This window comes from Argopecten irradians, chromosome 3, assembly GCF_041381155.1.
Source record: "Argopecten irradians isolate NY chromosome 3, Ai_NY, whole genome shotgun sequence".
Lineage (NCBI taxonomy): Eukaryota > Metazoa > Mollusca > Bivalvia > Pectinida > Pectinidae > Argopecten > Argopecten irradians.
The window spans coordinates 47,137,666-47,155,762 of record NC_091136.1 but is presented as its reverse complement, the minus strand read 5'-3'; the positions used below and the strand labels follow the sequence as shown (position 1 = coordinate 47,155,762).

Below are 18,097 nucleotides of genomic sequence, written 5' to 3'. Positions count from 1 at the left end.
AAAAAATCCTGTATTTTGTTTGTCAGAATACATGAAATATATATAGTACTGCACTGTGTATACATAGCTCTATTTCCCCACTTTTGACAAACTTCAGATAGCTCAGGTGAACACAGGTAAAATTAATATGGAACTGGCTATAATTGGTTTTCCATTTCTCCTCATATATCAACGCTTTTCTTTGTTCTATATAAAGTGGGCAAATGGAGAGCACACCGCATCGAGCACTCTGTCATCATGGGATCACAGATCGACCGCTTTATCCATTACACTATTCTAATGATAGATTTAATCCAAGTCAATTGAGATTGTCGTGTTGGGGATTCCTTTTTTAAGTTCTTTTGCATCTGATTGGTTTACATACATATTATCTGGTTTCAGTATTAGTACATTGGGGTTATAAGGGATGCCGAACCAAGTCTTTGTACATAAACTCAACTGTTTTCATCAAAAGAGACATTTATGCTTTCCCCGGAGACTTATATTTCCTCTAGAATATAATTCTTTATTTTTTCATTGCTCTTTCTAAAGATGTTTTTACAAATATAATTTTCAGAACAGTGCTCTTGTATGTAATGGTTAAAGATGTCATCAAATTATTCGCCACTCTCTGGGCTATGAGTGCATTATCCAAGTTATCCATCTGTGTGAAAAGGGGTCTTAAATCACTAACAGACAAAAATACAAATCCAATAAAGCATACAGTCATATAAAACCAAAATTTCTATTTACATACAGTTTTGTCGCTACAAACCATACAGAAGCGTGTCCAGGGGTGCTTTTATAATCGGTGTTTATTCTGTTTTCTAAAATTTGAATGCATTCTCCAGAAACACATATAACGTAAATATACATAGAGATTGGCAACTCAACCATTGTTAAGATCAACAGATATACCTCTGTATATATATAGTTTTTTTTTAGATAAACTCTTAAATAGTTAAATACACCAGAATAACTTTGGTTATAAAAGTTCAGTAATTTTCAGATGGTTGAGTACGATTTTGGATAGAAAAAAAAAAACTCTTAAATGCATTTCCGGTTTTGAATGTCTGATTATCGAAAAACGAGGTAAAATTGCTTATGTTAATGCTTTAAAAAATCATATTAAATAACATCAATCGCAAAAACTGATCACATCAAACCATGATATAATGTTTAAACTTTGTGTTGATGCAAAAATATCATGTTTTAAAAAATACACTTAAAAGTAGATACATGTAGCCAAGGGAAAACGCCTATAAACCGGAGGTCCCTCTGCCTGTCAACAAAGACAAAGAAGGCGTTGCCAATCTCTGTGTATATGTTTCTGCTTTCTCAGTCAAGTACTTTAGAGGGAAAATGCGTAATTTGTGAGTGAAATGTGATATACGAGTTAATTATTCAAACAATTTGCGAAAATATTGGTGGAGTTCAACTACTGTGAGCATGCATTTGTAAAGGCTACAAAAGACCGAAGTATCAACATCACTGTACCAAACCGGATGTGGGTAACTGTAGTTAAGCTCTACAAACATGGTGACCGCTGATTTAGGTCAGATTTCGCATGCCTCAGTTTACATGTTTGTCGGGCAATGCTGACCGTGCTGTCAATTACATCTGTTTATAAGATAAAATAACTAAATTTTATGCCTGGCGCTTAACTGTAACTCTCTTTAAAAAAAGAAAATAGCCATGCAAATATGACCATATATCATATACTTTCTTTTTGTTTTAAATTACACCATAATTATTTTTATTAAAGCGGAACAGATAAGAGATAGATTAATGTTTTATATAAATAATTTAAAATCCTTGCGCCATTTGACACTTCAAAAACTAACAACAATCCAAAGCTTTCAACTTTTCTATAGGTATGAAAAGAATCGACCAATCAGAAATGCGGATGTAGCATGAAAACAAAGAAAAACTCGAAATTTTCTCTGGACAATTTGACGGGTTTTTCACCATGAAGGAATTCCTTTTAAGGTCATTCATATTAACATACTCAGGCCCTACAATATGGTGACATGTTCATTGGCATATCTCTTGTAATTTCGGAGATTCTTTATATACAAGTTTCTGTGCAGAATAATAACAATAATAAAACAGGACAAAAACAATAGGTCTTTTCACCCATAGGCCCTAAATATGCATAAATGATTGAAAAAATAACTTTAATAGATTGGTCGATCCAAGCCTAATTCGTCAGTCACGCTCCATGTTCCTCAGATACCCACCATTCACCTAAAATTATAACTCAGTTACGCACATTTGAATTACACTTACCCACTAAATGTCAATTTTGTGATGGCTTGTTTCGCTTATTCATAGTCATTTACGTATGCGTTATCCACATCCGGTTGGGTACAGTGAACATGTAGTGAATACTCCTCAGATACCTCGAAAACGAGCACGTGTACTCGCTTCGTTCTCACTTGAACAAATATACGTATCCGGCCTACTATACCTAAAGACGACACCATTATCTGTCTAAGATTCGTTTGAGCTACAATATTGCCGCTACGCTTTTACCTGTATAGAGTACAGATTATTACATTGTCATGGTCTATTTTTTTTTAAATATTTGTTTGCTTAATACATTCTTATAACCAAGTGCTTGCCTTGTATGGTTAACTCTCTTACTGTGACAATCTATGGTTATATACATGTACTAGTTTATAAAGAATTTGAAGATTTTAAGTAGAAGTTTAAGTAATGTTTATAAAGACTCAATAAAAAAATAACGAAAACAAGATGAGAATGCATTAGCGTCATCTGTCAACATATATCAGCTGACAAACATAATTGGGGTCAAAGGTTATACAAAGCGGTCCTCATGTGTGATTGTACCCACGTATGGACTGTGGCATCACCAATGCAACATTAACGGAATCCACTTGTATTCCCCCATCGTCACTACAAACCTGATTAACTCCTGCATTTTAAAATAAGTAATGTCGCCATAAGGTTATCAACTCTATCATTTGGCAAAATTTGGTAATTTGATATGATTAGAAATATTACGAAAACATAATGGTATTTAACAAACCTAAATTTCTGCACGAGACCATACAATGCACACTTCTCAAGTAAGAGCGATGCGAGCACATCCGTTTTTATTAGGATATACATGTACCGTAGACACAAATGATGTTTTTGTCAAGTCTTCGAGTTATGGGAAAATAATATTTTTTGCAGACGTAATATTAATATGTTTATAGGAATAAGATATATCTGTTTTCCACCTATACCTGCATACTATGTACTTGTATGAACAAAGCATGTCTCTGTTTAGCTTTCGTTTCAGGGGCACCTGACCCCGATTTATCGAAACAAACTTAAGTCAAAAACTGACTTAAGTCAAACGCTTTGATATAAGTTACATAAGAGGAAAAATTATTGTATTATTGTTCCGAGATATCAGAGCCAGGTCCCGATATCTCGAAATAAACTTAAGAAAAAAAACCTGACAAAGTCAAAATGTTTGTCTTTTAGTTATGTCTGCAATTCGTTCAATAAATCGGAGCAAGATTGTATTTTCTTCCTAATTTCGCTGATAATTTTTGCTACGTGTTTACAGTCGTCTTCGTTTAAAAAAAATGGTTAAACCAAAACAATTTCGATTCTGCGTAATGAGCCTGTCTGGACAGCGAAAAATTAAGTTTAAATTAAATCTATGGCAGATACATGACATTATGGTTTATTGGTTGTTCTACCACAATAGTCAGTGTTATTCAACTCTCAGAGTATCAAATAAACGATGCAGCTGTTGATTACCAATTTGTAACTTTTAATAAATAACTCCCTCGTGTGAAATAAATTCCATATCCAACAGCCACTCGTTGTGTAACATCTATTTCTGTCCCACTACAACAATAATGTATCGGTGTTTTAATGACGGCCTTCCATGTATACAATGAGTTGTGTGTAACAACTGTTGATGGCACCACATGTATATCATCAGATTAACACGAATTAAAGCTATCTGAAATGTGTTTTTAAAATGTCCTCAATTGTATTTTAAATATATGTTTTCTTTTCAGAATCAATATGCTTCGAAGAGTAGCTTTCAAGAATTTCTTATGCTTTGAGGATTACCAATCTTTGACATTTAAAAAAGGTCCCAATTTCCTTATTGGGGCGAATGGAACTGGAAAGACTGCCGTTTTCGAACTGATCAGACGGTGCTTATCAAGCAATGTAAATGTCAAAGACTCGGGAATAAATGACGAGGAGAAAGTTGCTTTCGTTCTTTCTTACTTTGAAACCAGCGAACTATCAGATTTATCAGAATTGGTCCCTGCTGGATGTAAGCTTTATTCTTTGTTTGTAAGGCGTCCAACTAATAACACTTATAAACTTGTGTGCGTTGTAGACAAAAATGATAAAACAACATGTTACCTTGATTTTTGTACGGATAGATATTTAAAGCAGTTGTTAGAATTATTGGATAAACTCACCAACGATACAGACGATCGCACAGACACAACCCTTCAAGAGATCAAAAGAATAAAAGATCAACTGAAAGAAAATAAAGCATCAGCTACAGATGAAGATATTAAGGATATAGATCTTGCGCAGTTGTTGGAAGAACTTTTGAAAGATGTCCCAGATAAAGTCGACACAGCCGGTGGAACCAATCAAGAGATCAAAAGCTCAGTTGATCAACGAAAACTGTCATCTAAAGGTGAAGATATTGATGATAAAACTTTAGTGAAGTGGTTGCATGGCCTTTTGACAGACAAAGATAAAGTCGGCACAACCGATGGCCAAAGCGTTGAACAACGAAAAGAAAAACTGTCATCTAAAAGTGAAGATATTGAGGATATAGATCTAGTGAAGTGGTTGTATGACCGTTTGACAGACAAAGATAAAGTCGGCCAAACCGATAGAACCCTTCAAAAGATCCTAAGCTTAGTTTATCAACGAAAAGTAAAACTGTCATCTACATTTGAATATGTTGAGGATAAGGATCTAGAGAAGTGGTTGCATGGCCTTTTGACAACCACAGATAGAGGCGACACAACCGATGACGTTTCAACAACCAATGATAAAGTCGACACAGCCGATGACGTTTCAACAACCGAAGATGGAATCCTTGAAAAGATCCAAAGCTTAGTTGTTCAACGAAAAGAAAATAAACTATCATCTACAGTTGAAGATAGCAAGGATAGAGATGATTTAGAGAAGTTGTTGAATTCATTGGAAGACCTTATCACGAAAAAAAAAGATCCTGAAAAGGTCCAAAAAGAGCTCAAAAGCGAGATCAATAGAATACTAGATACTAAGCTTACTACGACGTGTGATAGTATACTTCAGACTCTAGATAAAACCGTTGTAATTACGTTTCCTTTACGTTCACCTGGAGCTATACAGTGGAGCCAATCTCAGAATATGGGTAAAGACGATGAACATTACAAGACGGCATCAAAAAGGGCTGAAATACTTCAAACCCTTTTGGAATCGCAAGATCGTAGCAAAGAAGAAGAAGAAGAAGAAAACAAAGTATTCCAGACAATAATCTATCCATCGGAATATGAATTCAAAAAGGAAGAAAACGATGAAATAACTGTTAGTCATAGGGGGAAAACAATCCAATTACTCAAAGTACCAGAAGGCATAATCGAAGCAAAACAGTTTTCATTGATGTTTACGAACAAGAAATACCAGACATTATTGCTAGAGGAGGCAGACCGATGCATGCATCCACAAATGATTCAGAAGTTGCGGGATGTAGCATTCAGGGAATGCAAGAAAAAGGAGATAGTGATAGTGTTTACTTCCCATCAACCAGAGATGATTGACCAAAGGGCCATGTCTCGATTGCATGTTTGCAGGAGAGAAAGGCAGGCCCACGGAATAAGGCAGACCGACGAAGGATTTAGACACTCAATTATAAAATTGACCGACAAGGTCACAGAGATCCATCAACACCAGGACCAACTGAAGGATATGTTGTTCTCCGCAGCTGTACTATTTGTGGAAGGTACAACTGATCGAGCAGTTATCGGATGGGTATTTGATAGGGTTTTGGATGGCATTGAGCTGGGATTTAGCCAGGAGAAACTCAGGAAATTAAAAGCGAACCTGGTTGGAACACGTATTATCTCACTGAATGGAGGAAAATCATATGAAAAAATGAAAAAAATAGCTAATGCTCTCGGAGTACCTTTTGCGTTTCTCCTTGATGGGGATATCGGATCCAAATTGAAAAACAGACAGAATGCCTTCGCATGGAAGTCTGAAAACTTGGAGGAGATGATCTGGAAAAGTATCTGGAAAAGTATCGGAGATCAAACATCAGAAAAAGATCAAACGCCAAACAATCCTCAAAACACCAGCAAAAAAAAAAAGATACTTAAGGCTTTGAATTGTACAGAGGAAGACTTAAAGGTGACGCTCTGCAAAAGTATTCCTGACAACTTAACCACACCGCCAATTAATTGTATTGAATTAGAAAAAAATCCACCATCAAAACAAGATCAACCACCAGACAAAAAAAACTCAAAGCTTTGCTTAAAGCTTGGAAAGGTGTAGATGACATTAAAAAAGATATGCTTCTATTTTGAATGAAAAAACAAAAACTTCAATATCAAAAATTAAGGAAGAAACGAAAGATTATCTTGTGAATGTTCTATTAAGAGGAGAGGAAATGAGAACATTTCTGAAGTTTCTATCAGAATGGAATTGAAATCTAAACAGAGAAGACCAGTTTAAACTTCATTAATATATTGATTGTCTGTCAAAATATTGAAATACGTCATAACCTTTTGACAGAAGCTTGGATATAGAAGAAGTGGTAATGCTGAACTACAATTTTGAAAGAAGATTTTTCTTTCATGATGCAGAATTTTATGATACAGATATCTACACAATCTTAATAATTACATGACAATAATACCGTGATGTAACGACAACAAAGCAATGACGTCATTCACCAATGTAATTTTTTCAAACATAAAAATGTAAAATATCATTAGAATCTGAATTGTGGTCACAACTCGAAATCGTGTGGCGATAGTAAGGATGAGTGCGTCGCACACAATATGCTCGCAAGTGATATGCACGTGTGAACGATTGCGTGCATCATACGTCGCATATGTGGCAGGCACGCAAGTTTGGCGTGCTTACGACGTACGATCTGCGTACGATTACCACCTATCAGATGACTTTTACACGTGCTGCTCACGAACGTTGTCCCTACGTCGATGCAAGTTGTAAGTACGTGCAAATGCGATGATTGTTTTTATGTTGCTAGAGTATTTTTCATTGGCACATTTTACGTAGTCCTGTATTGCGCTTTCTATAGAGCAAGTGTCATGGAAGAAAAGACCAAAGACTCACAGAGGTTGATGTTAACATAATAATGAATTGTTGTAATTTTGACAGTAGCGAGCATTATAAAACAAAAACTTGTAAATATTATTTGTAGAAGTTTTTACTGTTATGCATTACAAATATCTTTTATCTTTATTTTTATATAACTTTATTTATTTATTTAATATTTATTCAACATGTTGATCAATAATAAAATGTTTGTTTATATACTATGTTAATTAATCAGTAATGAGTAATGACTAATAAGTGTTCATCGATATGTACACTCATTACTCATTACTGATTAATAAACATACATATGTAGTATATAAACAAACATTTTATTATTGATCAACATGTTCCTATTTATTTACACAAAAAAACATATTAGGGAATTAGCAGAATTCATGAGTAAGAAAAAATGTATATTTGTATAGACCATAACATGTGAATTGGTTTAACAGGGTCAATAAAGGAGAATTTCTGTTTGTATTTGATAATCCGTTAGTATAGCGTCATTAAAGGCCCACTACCTTTCCGAAAATGGAAATATAAAACAAAATTAATATTTTTTGTCGCAAAAGTTATTAGCTTAATTATGCATTTTTAATCACCTTCTGAACAATTTAGTTTAAATAACCAAATGCTAATTTTCATAATGTGTTTCCCGCCGTCGTCCTAATTACCGCGCGTTTGTTGATTATCACTGCGCCAGACGGCAAAACAGCGAAATGAATCGTCATTGTTAACATAGATTGCGTAGGAAATCTTGCGTTTGTTTTGTAATGTAACCTCATCTAAGACCACCAATATATCATTTAATTTCATTTATTACACTTATTTTCATTGAGATTATCTTTGCATTGAAAGAATTGAACGCGGGTATTATGACGTCATACAACAGGAATGTTTTCGCGGGAAATTTGAAAAAGTGGCAACGTCATTGACCAAGTTAAACTACTTTCAAAGATATCGATGCGCCATTACTGAATATATAATGGTAAATGTACGCCAATGCACGAAAATTTACTAACTGACTAATCTTCTTTTTCATAAACGCTTCCCGTCTATGAAGAATATCCTTCTTTTTTTTGTCTATGATTTCATAAACCCAGAAGAAATTGAGAATACTGGTAAAATGTTTGCGTATATTATTACTTTTGGTTTTTTTTTAAGAAACACCGGAAAGGTAGTGGACCTTCCAGGATATTAAGTAATACTTTTATTCGCTTGACTTCTCCTTGGCAAGTATGAACTATATCCCTTTGGCTTTTATGCATTTAAACTATCAGATATTTCAGGTTAAAATTATATGTGCCATAACTGGGCAAAATCTTTAAAATGTTATTTTTCTGCAGCTGTCTATTGACAACCATAAGATTTTATGAATTAAGCTGTGAATATCATTCCAATGGGCAGACACACATGTTAGGTGCCTTATAAACATTAGTTATATCACAGAACTTGTGCGATGTAAAAGTTCTTGTGTTTATGCATTATGTAAGTTTAAATGGAAAGATACCTGCAGAAATCACTTTACAATTACTTATAACCTGTAAAATGTGTAATGAAATTGTAGACCACACCTTGACTTCATGGTCTGACTGTATGTACTCATTTAATTGCACTGTAGATGCAATTATAATGATTTTAATCATTTTCATCTTTAATTTGTACTTTTAAATGTAAAACCAAAGCATTGTAGGTATTGCTATTTTCTAAACATAGGCAACATTGGCTGAATAACATATTACAAGCTTTTCTTGATTCGTGAGTTGAAAATTACGGCACATATACCTTTAATGTATTAGCCAACCAGTTGTATTTTGTATGCCTATATATCACTTCTTAGGTTTACTAGAACATTAATAATTTGATCAAAAATGTGAATGCATCGGGGCTAACTAATATTAGGTATTACTATCGACTCGTTAATTGTTGTATAAAATATGCGAAAAATGTACATTTCAAGAAAACAACTCGACGGGGTTCGAAACATATTTTTGTCATAAAAAACAATGCCATTATGTTAACTAGTATCTATAGCAGGTCCAAGGAGCGTTTGATTGCCCGGATTCGATTTTACAAAAGCATACACATCATGTCATTTTTGACATGGTCATGCAAATGCTGTTTATAAATTATATCACGCAAGTAGGGCATATAAAAAGCATGTTAGTCGATTGGTATATGTTCAAATGGGAGGTGCGTTGGCTAATTTAGGAAGTTACAAGGATAAGAAAACATAGATCATGCTCTTAATGTAAATTAGGCCTACATGGTAGACTGTAGAGTAATATTAGTATCATAGTAGCACAACCTAATGAACAATACCGGTTATCGAATGATTGATATCAAGTTTTGAAATGTCCTCATAACAATGATTTATTACCTATTTAATGTTATGTTTCCAAAATGCCTTGAAGTCCAATTTCTTCTCATATATTGTTTTTTTTAATCATTGATTTCATTGTTTTCTAAATTTCACCGAGGTATGAAGGAAATTTTGTTTGCAAACTGTGTGAATCTTATAATTGATTTTCCATACGAAAATGTGCTTTCATATATAATTTTTATTGTCTATGTCTATACATGTACAGTGTGTTTCAAAAAACATGTCCCGAAGTGAACTGTTGTAACTTCTTCATGAAAATCCAAAATTCAACGAATCAAGTAATCGATGCCACCATTTGTTGGTATACAATAATTTACAGCTAGTGTTTCATAAATGTAAATGTATTTAGTGTTCCACAGAAATGATGAAATTGTTTTCCTACATCACTATTACAGTATGGCCCTTTGCAATAAATGTTTGCATAATAAACGAGAAATTCCTGCAAATGACTCACTAATCTCATAAAACTGACGTCATTTCCGAAAACTTTTGAAATCAAGTTTGTTATATGTAGCAAATAAACAGCATGTGTTAAACTGCATCTATAGATACATACCAATCAAATGGTATGAATATCCATGTCTGCATGGCCTATAATTTATAGTAAGACATTTTTGGATTTGGGTTTTTTTAAACAAACAATCAGAACATGGTTTCTGAAACACCCTGTATGTATGATTATTGAAATTGTTTTTGTTTAACTTCTTTTCACCACCCCTGATGATATGATGTATGGTTTATAACTTACATTATTTGTTGTTTTATTTTTCATAATATCAGTAAATATTTAAGTGAGGTAACTCCCAGTAATTATAGTTATCTATATGATTTGATGTGATTAGTTCCCTTCAGTAGATGGCTAATGCATGTGTCATACATAATAATGAACTGTATAACCTTTATCAGTTATGGTGAATAGTTTTATTATCACCAATTAGACATATTATATATAAATCATGCCACTATTAGCTCGGGTAACATATCAAAAAGGAAAAACAATCATTAAAGATGCTCCACCGCCGACAGAGCATAAATGATATTCATCATTTGAACAATAATTGGTGTTTAATCGTATATATATATGCCTAATTAACATAAAAATAATAATATAAAATAAGTTTTTTCGCCTTTGGTGCATGCGCAATCAGTACTTCATTCCATATAGAATATAGTGTCATGGATTTTTTTCGGGATGCAATTAATTATTCTTCATATTTTTAACTTGAAGTAAAATTAAAAGCTCTATTATTTCGATGGTGGTAATGGTGTAAAGTAAGTAACTTTTGTAACTGAAGAAATATACTAAATCGTCTGCTCCTGTTTTTGATAGTGAAATAATACCATTTGTCAGCGGTGGAGCATCTTTAAAAATGATAATAAATAAGTGAAATTATACGATCCTCTTCATCAGAGAGTTACCTCCCCTTGAACCCCGCAATGTGTGTACCAGCTGTGTATGGAGAGGACAATGATAGCCTAGGCCTGATGTCCAATCCTACTGACATTAGCATCCTTTTGTCAATAAAATATCTTAAATTGAATTGAAATTTAATTTGCCTCTATTTTCATTACTCTGTTATACTGTCTTAAAATGGGGATGTCTAGACATATATCGCAAGGATATTTTGTGATAAAACGAATAGTGCTAAAATTGACCTTGAACTCAAAATACGTTTACTCATAAGATTCCTTGTTAAATCCATTAAATATATGTCTAAGATATCACAATAGCTAGTATTCATATTATTAATATTATCTATGTCTATAATTAGAGTCCGGAAGTCCAATTTTTCTGTACATGTCAACATTGACCAATTATTTGTCTAATTTGACACCTATAGATAAGCGACATCTGTCTATCACAATTCTATAATTTCATTGTCTGTATATGTATTTAACCATGCTATGTTTTATTTTATGTTAGTTAGATCTCCGACTTTGTACAGAACACATCGGGTACATTATGGACATTCCGGAATAGCCCTCCGTCAAGTCAAAGTTACCGTTATTACATTTCAAAGCGAAATTCAAAGAATTCTTACGTCATCATTTCAACTAGACAAAACGTGCGGAAGTTTCCGTGTGTTACATATATGTTTCATTACATATTTATGAATATAGACAACATTAACCGATCATTTTGAAGTTGGTTCCGAGTTTCGAGTTCCGAGTTCCGTTTCAGCTAAACGGAACTCGGAAATAGGAGTTGATTGAAAACTAAATTAAAGTGGATTCAGTACTAGTAACCCATGAAAACAGACAACAGGCAACATTTCTCATATGTCGTAGGCATATAGAATGCTTTTATCTAAAATGATAGAGAATTTCCTTAAACGGAACTCGGAACTGGTTCTGAGTTCCGTTTTACTTAAACGGAACTCGGAAATAGGAGTTGATCGAAAACTAAATTAAAGTGGATTCATCACTAGTAAGCCATGAAAAAAGACAACAGGCAACATTTCTCATATGTCTTAGGCATATAGAATTATTTTATCTAAAATGATAGAAAATTTCTTTAAACGGAACTCGGAACTGGTTCCGAGTTCCGTTTTACATAAACGGAAATATGTGTTATTTGAAAACGTATTTAAACTAGCTCTATCACAAATTATCCATGGAAAACACAACAGAGAACATTTGTAATATGTTCAAATTACGTAAACTGAATTTTTGAAATTTTAATTTAAAAAACAAAATCCTTAAACGGAACTCGGAACTGGTTCCGAGTTCATTTTAGCTGAAACGGAACTCGGAACTCGGAACCAACTTCAGCCTCCATTTACAGTGATTACAACTTTTAAATTGTATTTATTTTATGAAGAGAAAATCAATCAAAATTGATTTTCAAATCCCATCATCAAGTTGAAAATATATTTTTGAAGTAAATGTTGGTAATAAAACAAGCAAATGAAAGTATAAAACAAACAGTCACAGATTAAAAGAATCTTCCATAGATGTGTGATGTGGACAGAGTGAAAGATTTTGGCAAGTCAGTCCGAGGGTTTACAATAAAAAATCTGTTTATTCCTGTTCACCTGACAGGCCCATGTTTGATTCTTTTTCTCCCATAGTCGAAATGTGATGACACTGAATCATTTTCATTCGACGTTGATGTTGTTGAAGGTCTTCGATCATTCGCCAGTAATGCTGAAAGTATTCATCCCTGTCACGCACTTCAGTCAGTGATACAAAGCTTGTATTTGGCTCTTCGATGATGTGAAATGTCTTTGTCTCAGCAGGACCCATCAATGACATTGAAATCCTTCGACCCTTTATTACATGTCTGGCATGTTAGGGACGTACGTCCATCTAGGACTCGTCATCAAGGATCATGAAAACTTTCGTCCTTTAATAAAAGTAACAATTTTTAGTCAAATTGAAGTATAAGTTTTCTTCCTGGAATCGGTGCCAATGTACGGACTATTTCGACAATGTTTGTATGACGACCTCGCCTTTTACTAGCAGTCCTATAATACTGCTGAAACGCAAACACTAGTACTAATACCTTAATGTATCCATTACATCATCGAGTCACAATCTAAAATGATATTAGATACTTTTTCATTTTAATTGTTAGTGATATAGGAACAACCTGATTACAGAAATTGTATTTTCAATTATGTAGGTTATAATTCTTTATGTGACATTTTTTGTTTATTTGACGGCAGTATTGTTTGGCTTGGTTAAACCTTTCGACAGCCAGGCTTATGGAAGCCAGAGTAGCCGGATAAAGACCACCGACCTACGGTCAATACATGTCAACTGTCCACATTAGTATCGAATATGCGACCTACAGATGGAAGGCTTCTGGTAATATCCAAGAACTTTAAGACCATCGCAGCCCCTTAAGGCACATTCGGCTCGGGCACTATTCCATCCCTCGACAATACTATGAGGCAGTAGTGCCCTCTCAACCAGGCCATAATGGGTTTAGTACATCACCCTCACATGAGACCCGTTTTCATGAGACCCGTTTTCATGTCATCGTAACAGAAGCACTAACCTCGCAACTTTAGGCACATGTTAATGTTCAATATTAGTGATGATAATTGGTGTAACATTTTCAAATGGACTTTTAGTTCATACTATTTTTAAAAAAAAAATAAAAATAATTAAGGAATGTTTTTAATTTTTTGTTGTTTACTGGTGTGTAAACTGCATTTTTTGTACAGATATTTTAAATGACGCGCGTCAAAACGGAAATGTAAATATATAGTTATATAAAGAGAAATTTATATCAAATGATGCTTTACATGCTGTGAATAACATAATTAAACAATTAGTACATAGCGTGACTTTTTCTCGCATTTTCATTGGTTCAGTCCCCAGGCACTATTTAGTCGAGGGACTATGGTTTCCCGCGGGACTATGGTTTGGCGCGCTTTTTTTGTTACATTTACAAAAATGACGTCACTGTCGCTATTTGTTCACTGGCAAACAAGCTGCATGCAGAAAAAATGTATAGACGCCTCCGACTATGACATTTCTACCATAGACGTGCCCGCACTCGTTTGAAGAAATTGTTATTTTTGATCATACATAATTGTTTGTCCTATCATTTATTTATTTTCTATAATCCGTTATGTACCAAACACATTATTACATTCTTTTGAGTGCACTTTGGTCTTATAGTGTCTTATAGAAGAAGGCAATACTATATAAATGGTATATTTGTGTCTATGTGATTTTGGTTTAAATTGGTTTGATTTGACATCATATAAATGTATTAGCAGCAACGGACACTTATGAAGAGAGAGGAAAGCCCGTGTATCCAGAGGAAAATCTCTGACCTTCAGTCGTTACCTAGCAACTCTCTCATGTGCGTACTGAACTAGCAACCAAGAAGTAGAAAATTATTGATCAAGAATATTAACCACAACAAACTGCTATGCGATATACCTTATTGTTAATTATCAATCTTGCTATGTAATCACATGTGTTGCCTCCCTTTATATAATAATTTTAAATGGATATGATTGAATGGTTATTGACTACGAGTAATTCGATCAGTACAATGTTTTGTAATTATATATTTAGTTAGTACATATGTTTCAACACCCCCCATAAATCTAGTGATGAGTTTTGATAAACTGATAAAATTCACAAGCAGCTTGACTTATGCATCAGCAGTAAGACCTGTGGGTAGTCAAGAGGCATACGAAGTTTTCATCAGCTGAGTTCTAAACTTTCTAAACTAAAATGATTTAAAGAGATGAAAAATATCACTAGATTGAAAGCGGAATAAAACCTCTATTGTACAACAATGTTTGATCTTTGATATGTATTAAGAATCTCTTGTATTGTGTCTACAAGTAGAGAGCTGACTAATCACAGGCCTGCAGAGACTTCCTTTGAAGATAACAAAGACCCACCCCATTTCAGATTGTTAAAGGCGTAATACAACGTAGTTTTTTATGATCATGGGTATGAAAGACATTTAAATCGTGTATATTTTCTTTCGTGTTCCTATTTATTGATCCGTGTATGCTGCATTGGTTAGAGCGTTATTATCTTTACACAGGTCCACATTATATAGAAGATCTTAATCTATTGATTAATTATTAGCTATTTCTTTGTTAAAATCCGATCGCAGCCGGTCCAAGCTAGTCCCGACCAGTCCTAAATGTGTATATCGGTTACGATCAAATCTATGCTGTGGTAATTGTACCTTAACAATAAAGGAAAATGTAGATTGTTTATTTAGTTGTAGAACTGGATCTTTAAGGAAAATAGAGGTTACACAACTAGTGGTTGTTGGATATAGTATGAAATTTGTTCCACACGAGTGAGCTATTTTGTAAAAGTTATAACAGACACTGAGTCAAAAGTATACCTCCTGAGTAAAACATCTCTATACTGGTCCTAACTGAGGGTCACAAAATATGATTATCCTTCATATCCACATATGAAAATGTATTTTTTTCTTTCATACCTCGACGTTTTGTTGCAATGTTACAGCTATGATATCCCGCCATTTTCAAATAGGTTTGGAGAAAACTTCGACTGCAAGTCAATTCTTTATACATGAAATTTACGTGATATTTTCAACGCAAATCCCGTTGTTTGAATCCTCAATAGTACATCAGCCGTGACATCACGAGGCTGTATTGCATGGGTAGCCTCAGGCGACATGAGTGTATTGCATGAGACCAGCCAGTATAACATCCGTAGGAATGAAAGAAATCAGTGTGGTTATTGAAACGTCACGACAAATCTTGTGTTATAGTTTTCCTTATCAACCTGAAGAAAATATCTCGCAACTAATGAATAATATTTACCTAGACTTGTCGTTCCTGCAATTCCTTTGGATAGAGATCGATGTAATGGGCTGACAGGCAAATCAAAAGGAGATTATTTGTCTTTGATAACCAAACCTCAAGCCCACATGCCTCTTGTTACGTTTACCTCTATTCTAGACCAAGATTTGACCACAGTCATTTATTCTCCGATATAAGAAACAGAAAACGGAACCGTTATTTCAAGGTACTCTAGATTCTTCCCATATTGTATCAGTGCATCTCAAACTCGCCTGGAACTTTGCCGAGAATCATTTTGTATTTCTGACAACTTGTTAATGACTTCCTAACATAACTGATTTGGCAAGATGGCCCGAAATCTACAATCTATTGTATTACAAGAATATTCAATGTAATGTAGCACCTTATTCGGCAGTTTTTAATACATACAATGAGGAGATGTATATATCTATTTTATGCACTTTTAAATTAGCTGAATAAATGAATTATGGTCTTTAATGGTTACCCATCACTGTATCGACAAAATTACTGTTTTCGCGGAAATATTTTAACGTCATGATCAGAAAACGGACAAGTTTTATTGTAAATGAGGCAAACAGCGAAATATGCATTAAATTTTACCAAGTTTTTATTATGGAGAACTGACATCCTTACAGCGTATAACTGCTATGTTTCAAAATGGCGGAATATTTCTGAATTTGTAAAATTATAATTAAAACGTCGACGAATGGGGGTAAACTACTTTTTCGTATGTTGATATGATAAACAATGATATGCTCTCACCTCAGGATAAAACATGTAGTCAAAGCCTCGCCATGCCTCGGGTTTTACTACATTTTGTGACCCCAGGTAGAATATATTCTGGACATTCAGAACCACACGTGAAAAAGTCTTATAATAATGCCTTTCCGAGTGAGGACAACAGTGTCATTTGTAATTTTATCATTTACATTTGTCAACGAAATGCGCCGATCATCTTACTGTAACATGTAATGGTACATGGATGTCTTAAGAATCACTGGTATCGTACAATGACATTCAAAGTCACGAAATTATTAAATGTCACGCTCCCTTAATGCATCAAGATACCATTATGCCTATACATGTTTATGCCTAATGCATCAATGTTGAAAGATATAGTGCAGTAAATGTCAATATCAAGATTTACCTCCAGTTCAGTCTTAATGTATCATATGTATCTATCTAGTATATTGTATATGCATATATGAAAAATAAATGATAATAAATATCGCACAGAAAAAAAACCTGATACAAAAAGTTTTGTGCTTTTAAAAATGCGCATATCAGTTCTACAACCCCTAAATATTTAAATAATTATAATAGTAATGTCATATTTTGTCTGTATATTCCATGTACCATAAACAAACTTACTTTCGCATACGATTTGTTTTCATGAATGTCGCAATTAAAGTGAATTCAAGAATGTTTATATCTTCACGAATTAATGGCTTCCTAATTCTTATTCAAATGTCGTACCTTGTAAATTTCAAATGAAACGAGAGTAAATCTTCCAAAACTTGCTTTGAAATGGGCAACATAAATGTACGTAGCTGGTTAATAGCAAAGTAAATAATGTAATATTGTCTTACAGTAAAATACAACACACAATCTTGTAAATGTTAAAATCGACTGGTGATCAAAGTCTAAAATGATTACGTTTTGTACTTTGGGCAAACCCATACTGTTTATAAACTACCATCATCTATATAATCATTTTATGTATGTATTCTCTCCACTAAAATCCACATTCTATATATATATAACATATAAGAATTTCTCAACATACCACAACCCATAATGTACAGATAATATTTAACTATGTGCCTGTCATACATATTTCCTGTGCATATCTCTGCATTCAAACAATGAAGCGAGCTAACCTTGGAGTTTAAAGTTAGACAGTTTGTATCGATTTCATGGTTCGCAATAGTTCGTTATATACCTTGGAATCTTGCACACGTTGTCTAACTTATCTAAAGCACGCTCGATGTAATTGCTATAGTATTTGATAACATGCAAACTTAAATTGAGAAATTCGATTGCATCGTATGGCAATGAAATATGTTTAGATCAATTCAAACAACAATTGATACTGCATATTATCTTGTGATCCGTTGACAAGTGT

At 33.8% G+C, this 18,097-nt stretch overlaps 2 protein-coding genes across 5 annotated transcripts in view; both read left to right on the top strand.

Moving 5' to 3' along the window:
• Positions 1 to 18,097, top strand: part of LOC138318836 (nuclear receptor corepressor 2-like) — a 166,388-nt gene that overhangs the window by 19,604 nt on the left and 128,687 nt on the right. The gene's annotated exons all lie outside the window — the stretch shown is intronic.
• LOC138318835 (glutamic acid-rich protein-like) lies at positions 3,662 to 11,246 on the top strand. Its single transcript, XM_069261561.1, has one exon. The coding sequence runs from the start codon at positions 4,033 to 4,035 to the stop codon at positions 6,517 to 6,519; it is 2,487 nt and encodes an 828-aa protein (XP_069117662.1). The 5' UTR covers positions 3,662 to 4,032; the 3' UTR covers positions 6,520 to 11,246.

What these genes read in the sequence shown, in the direction of transcription:
- LOC138318835 (XM_069261561.1), top strand. Translation starts at nt 4,033, where the DNA reads ATGCTTCGAAGAGTAGCTTTCAAGAATTTCTTATGCTTTGAGGATTAC.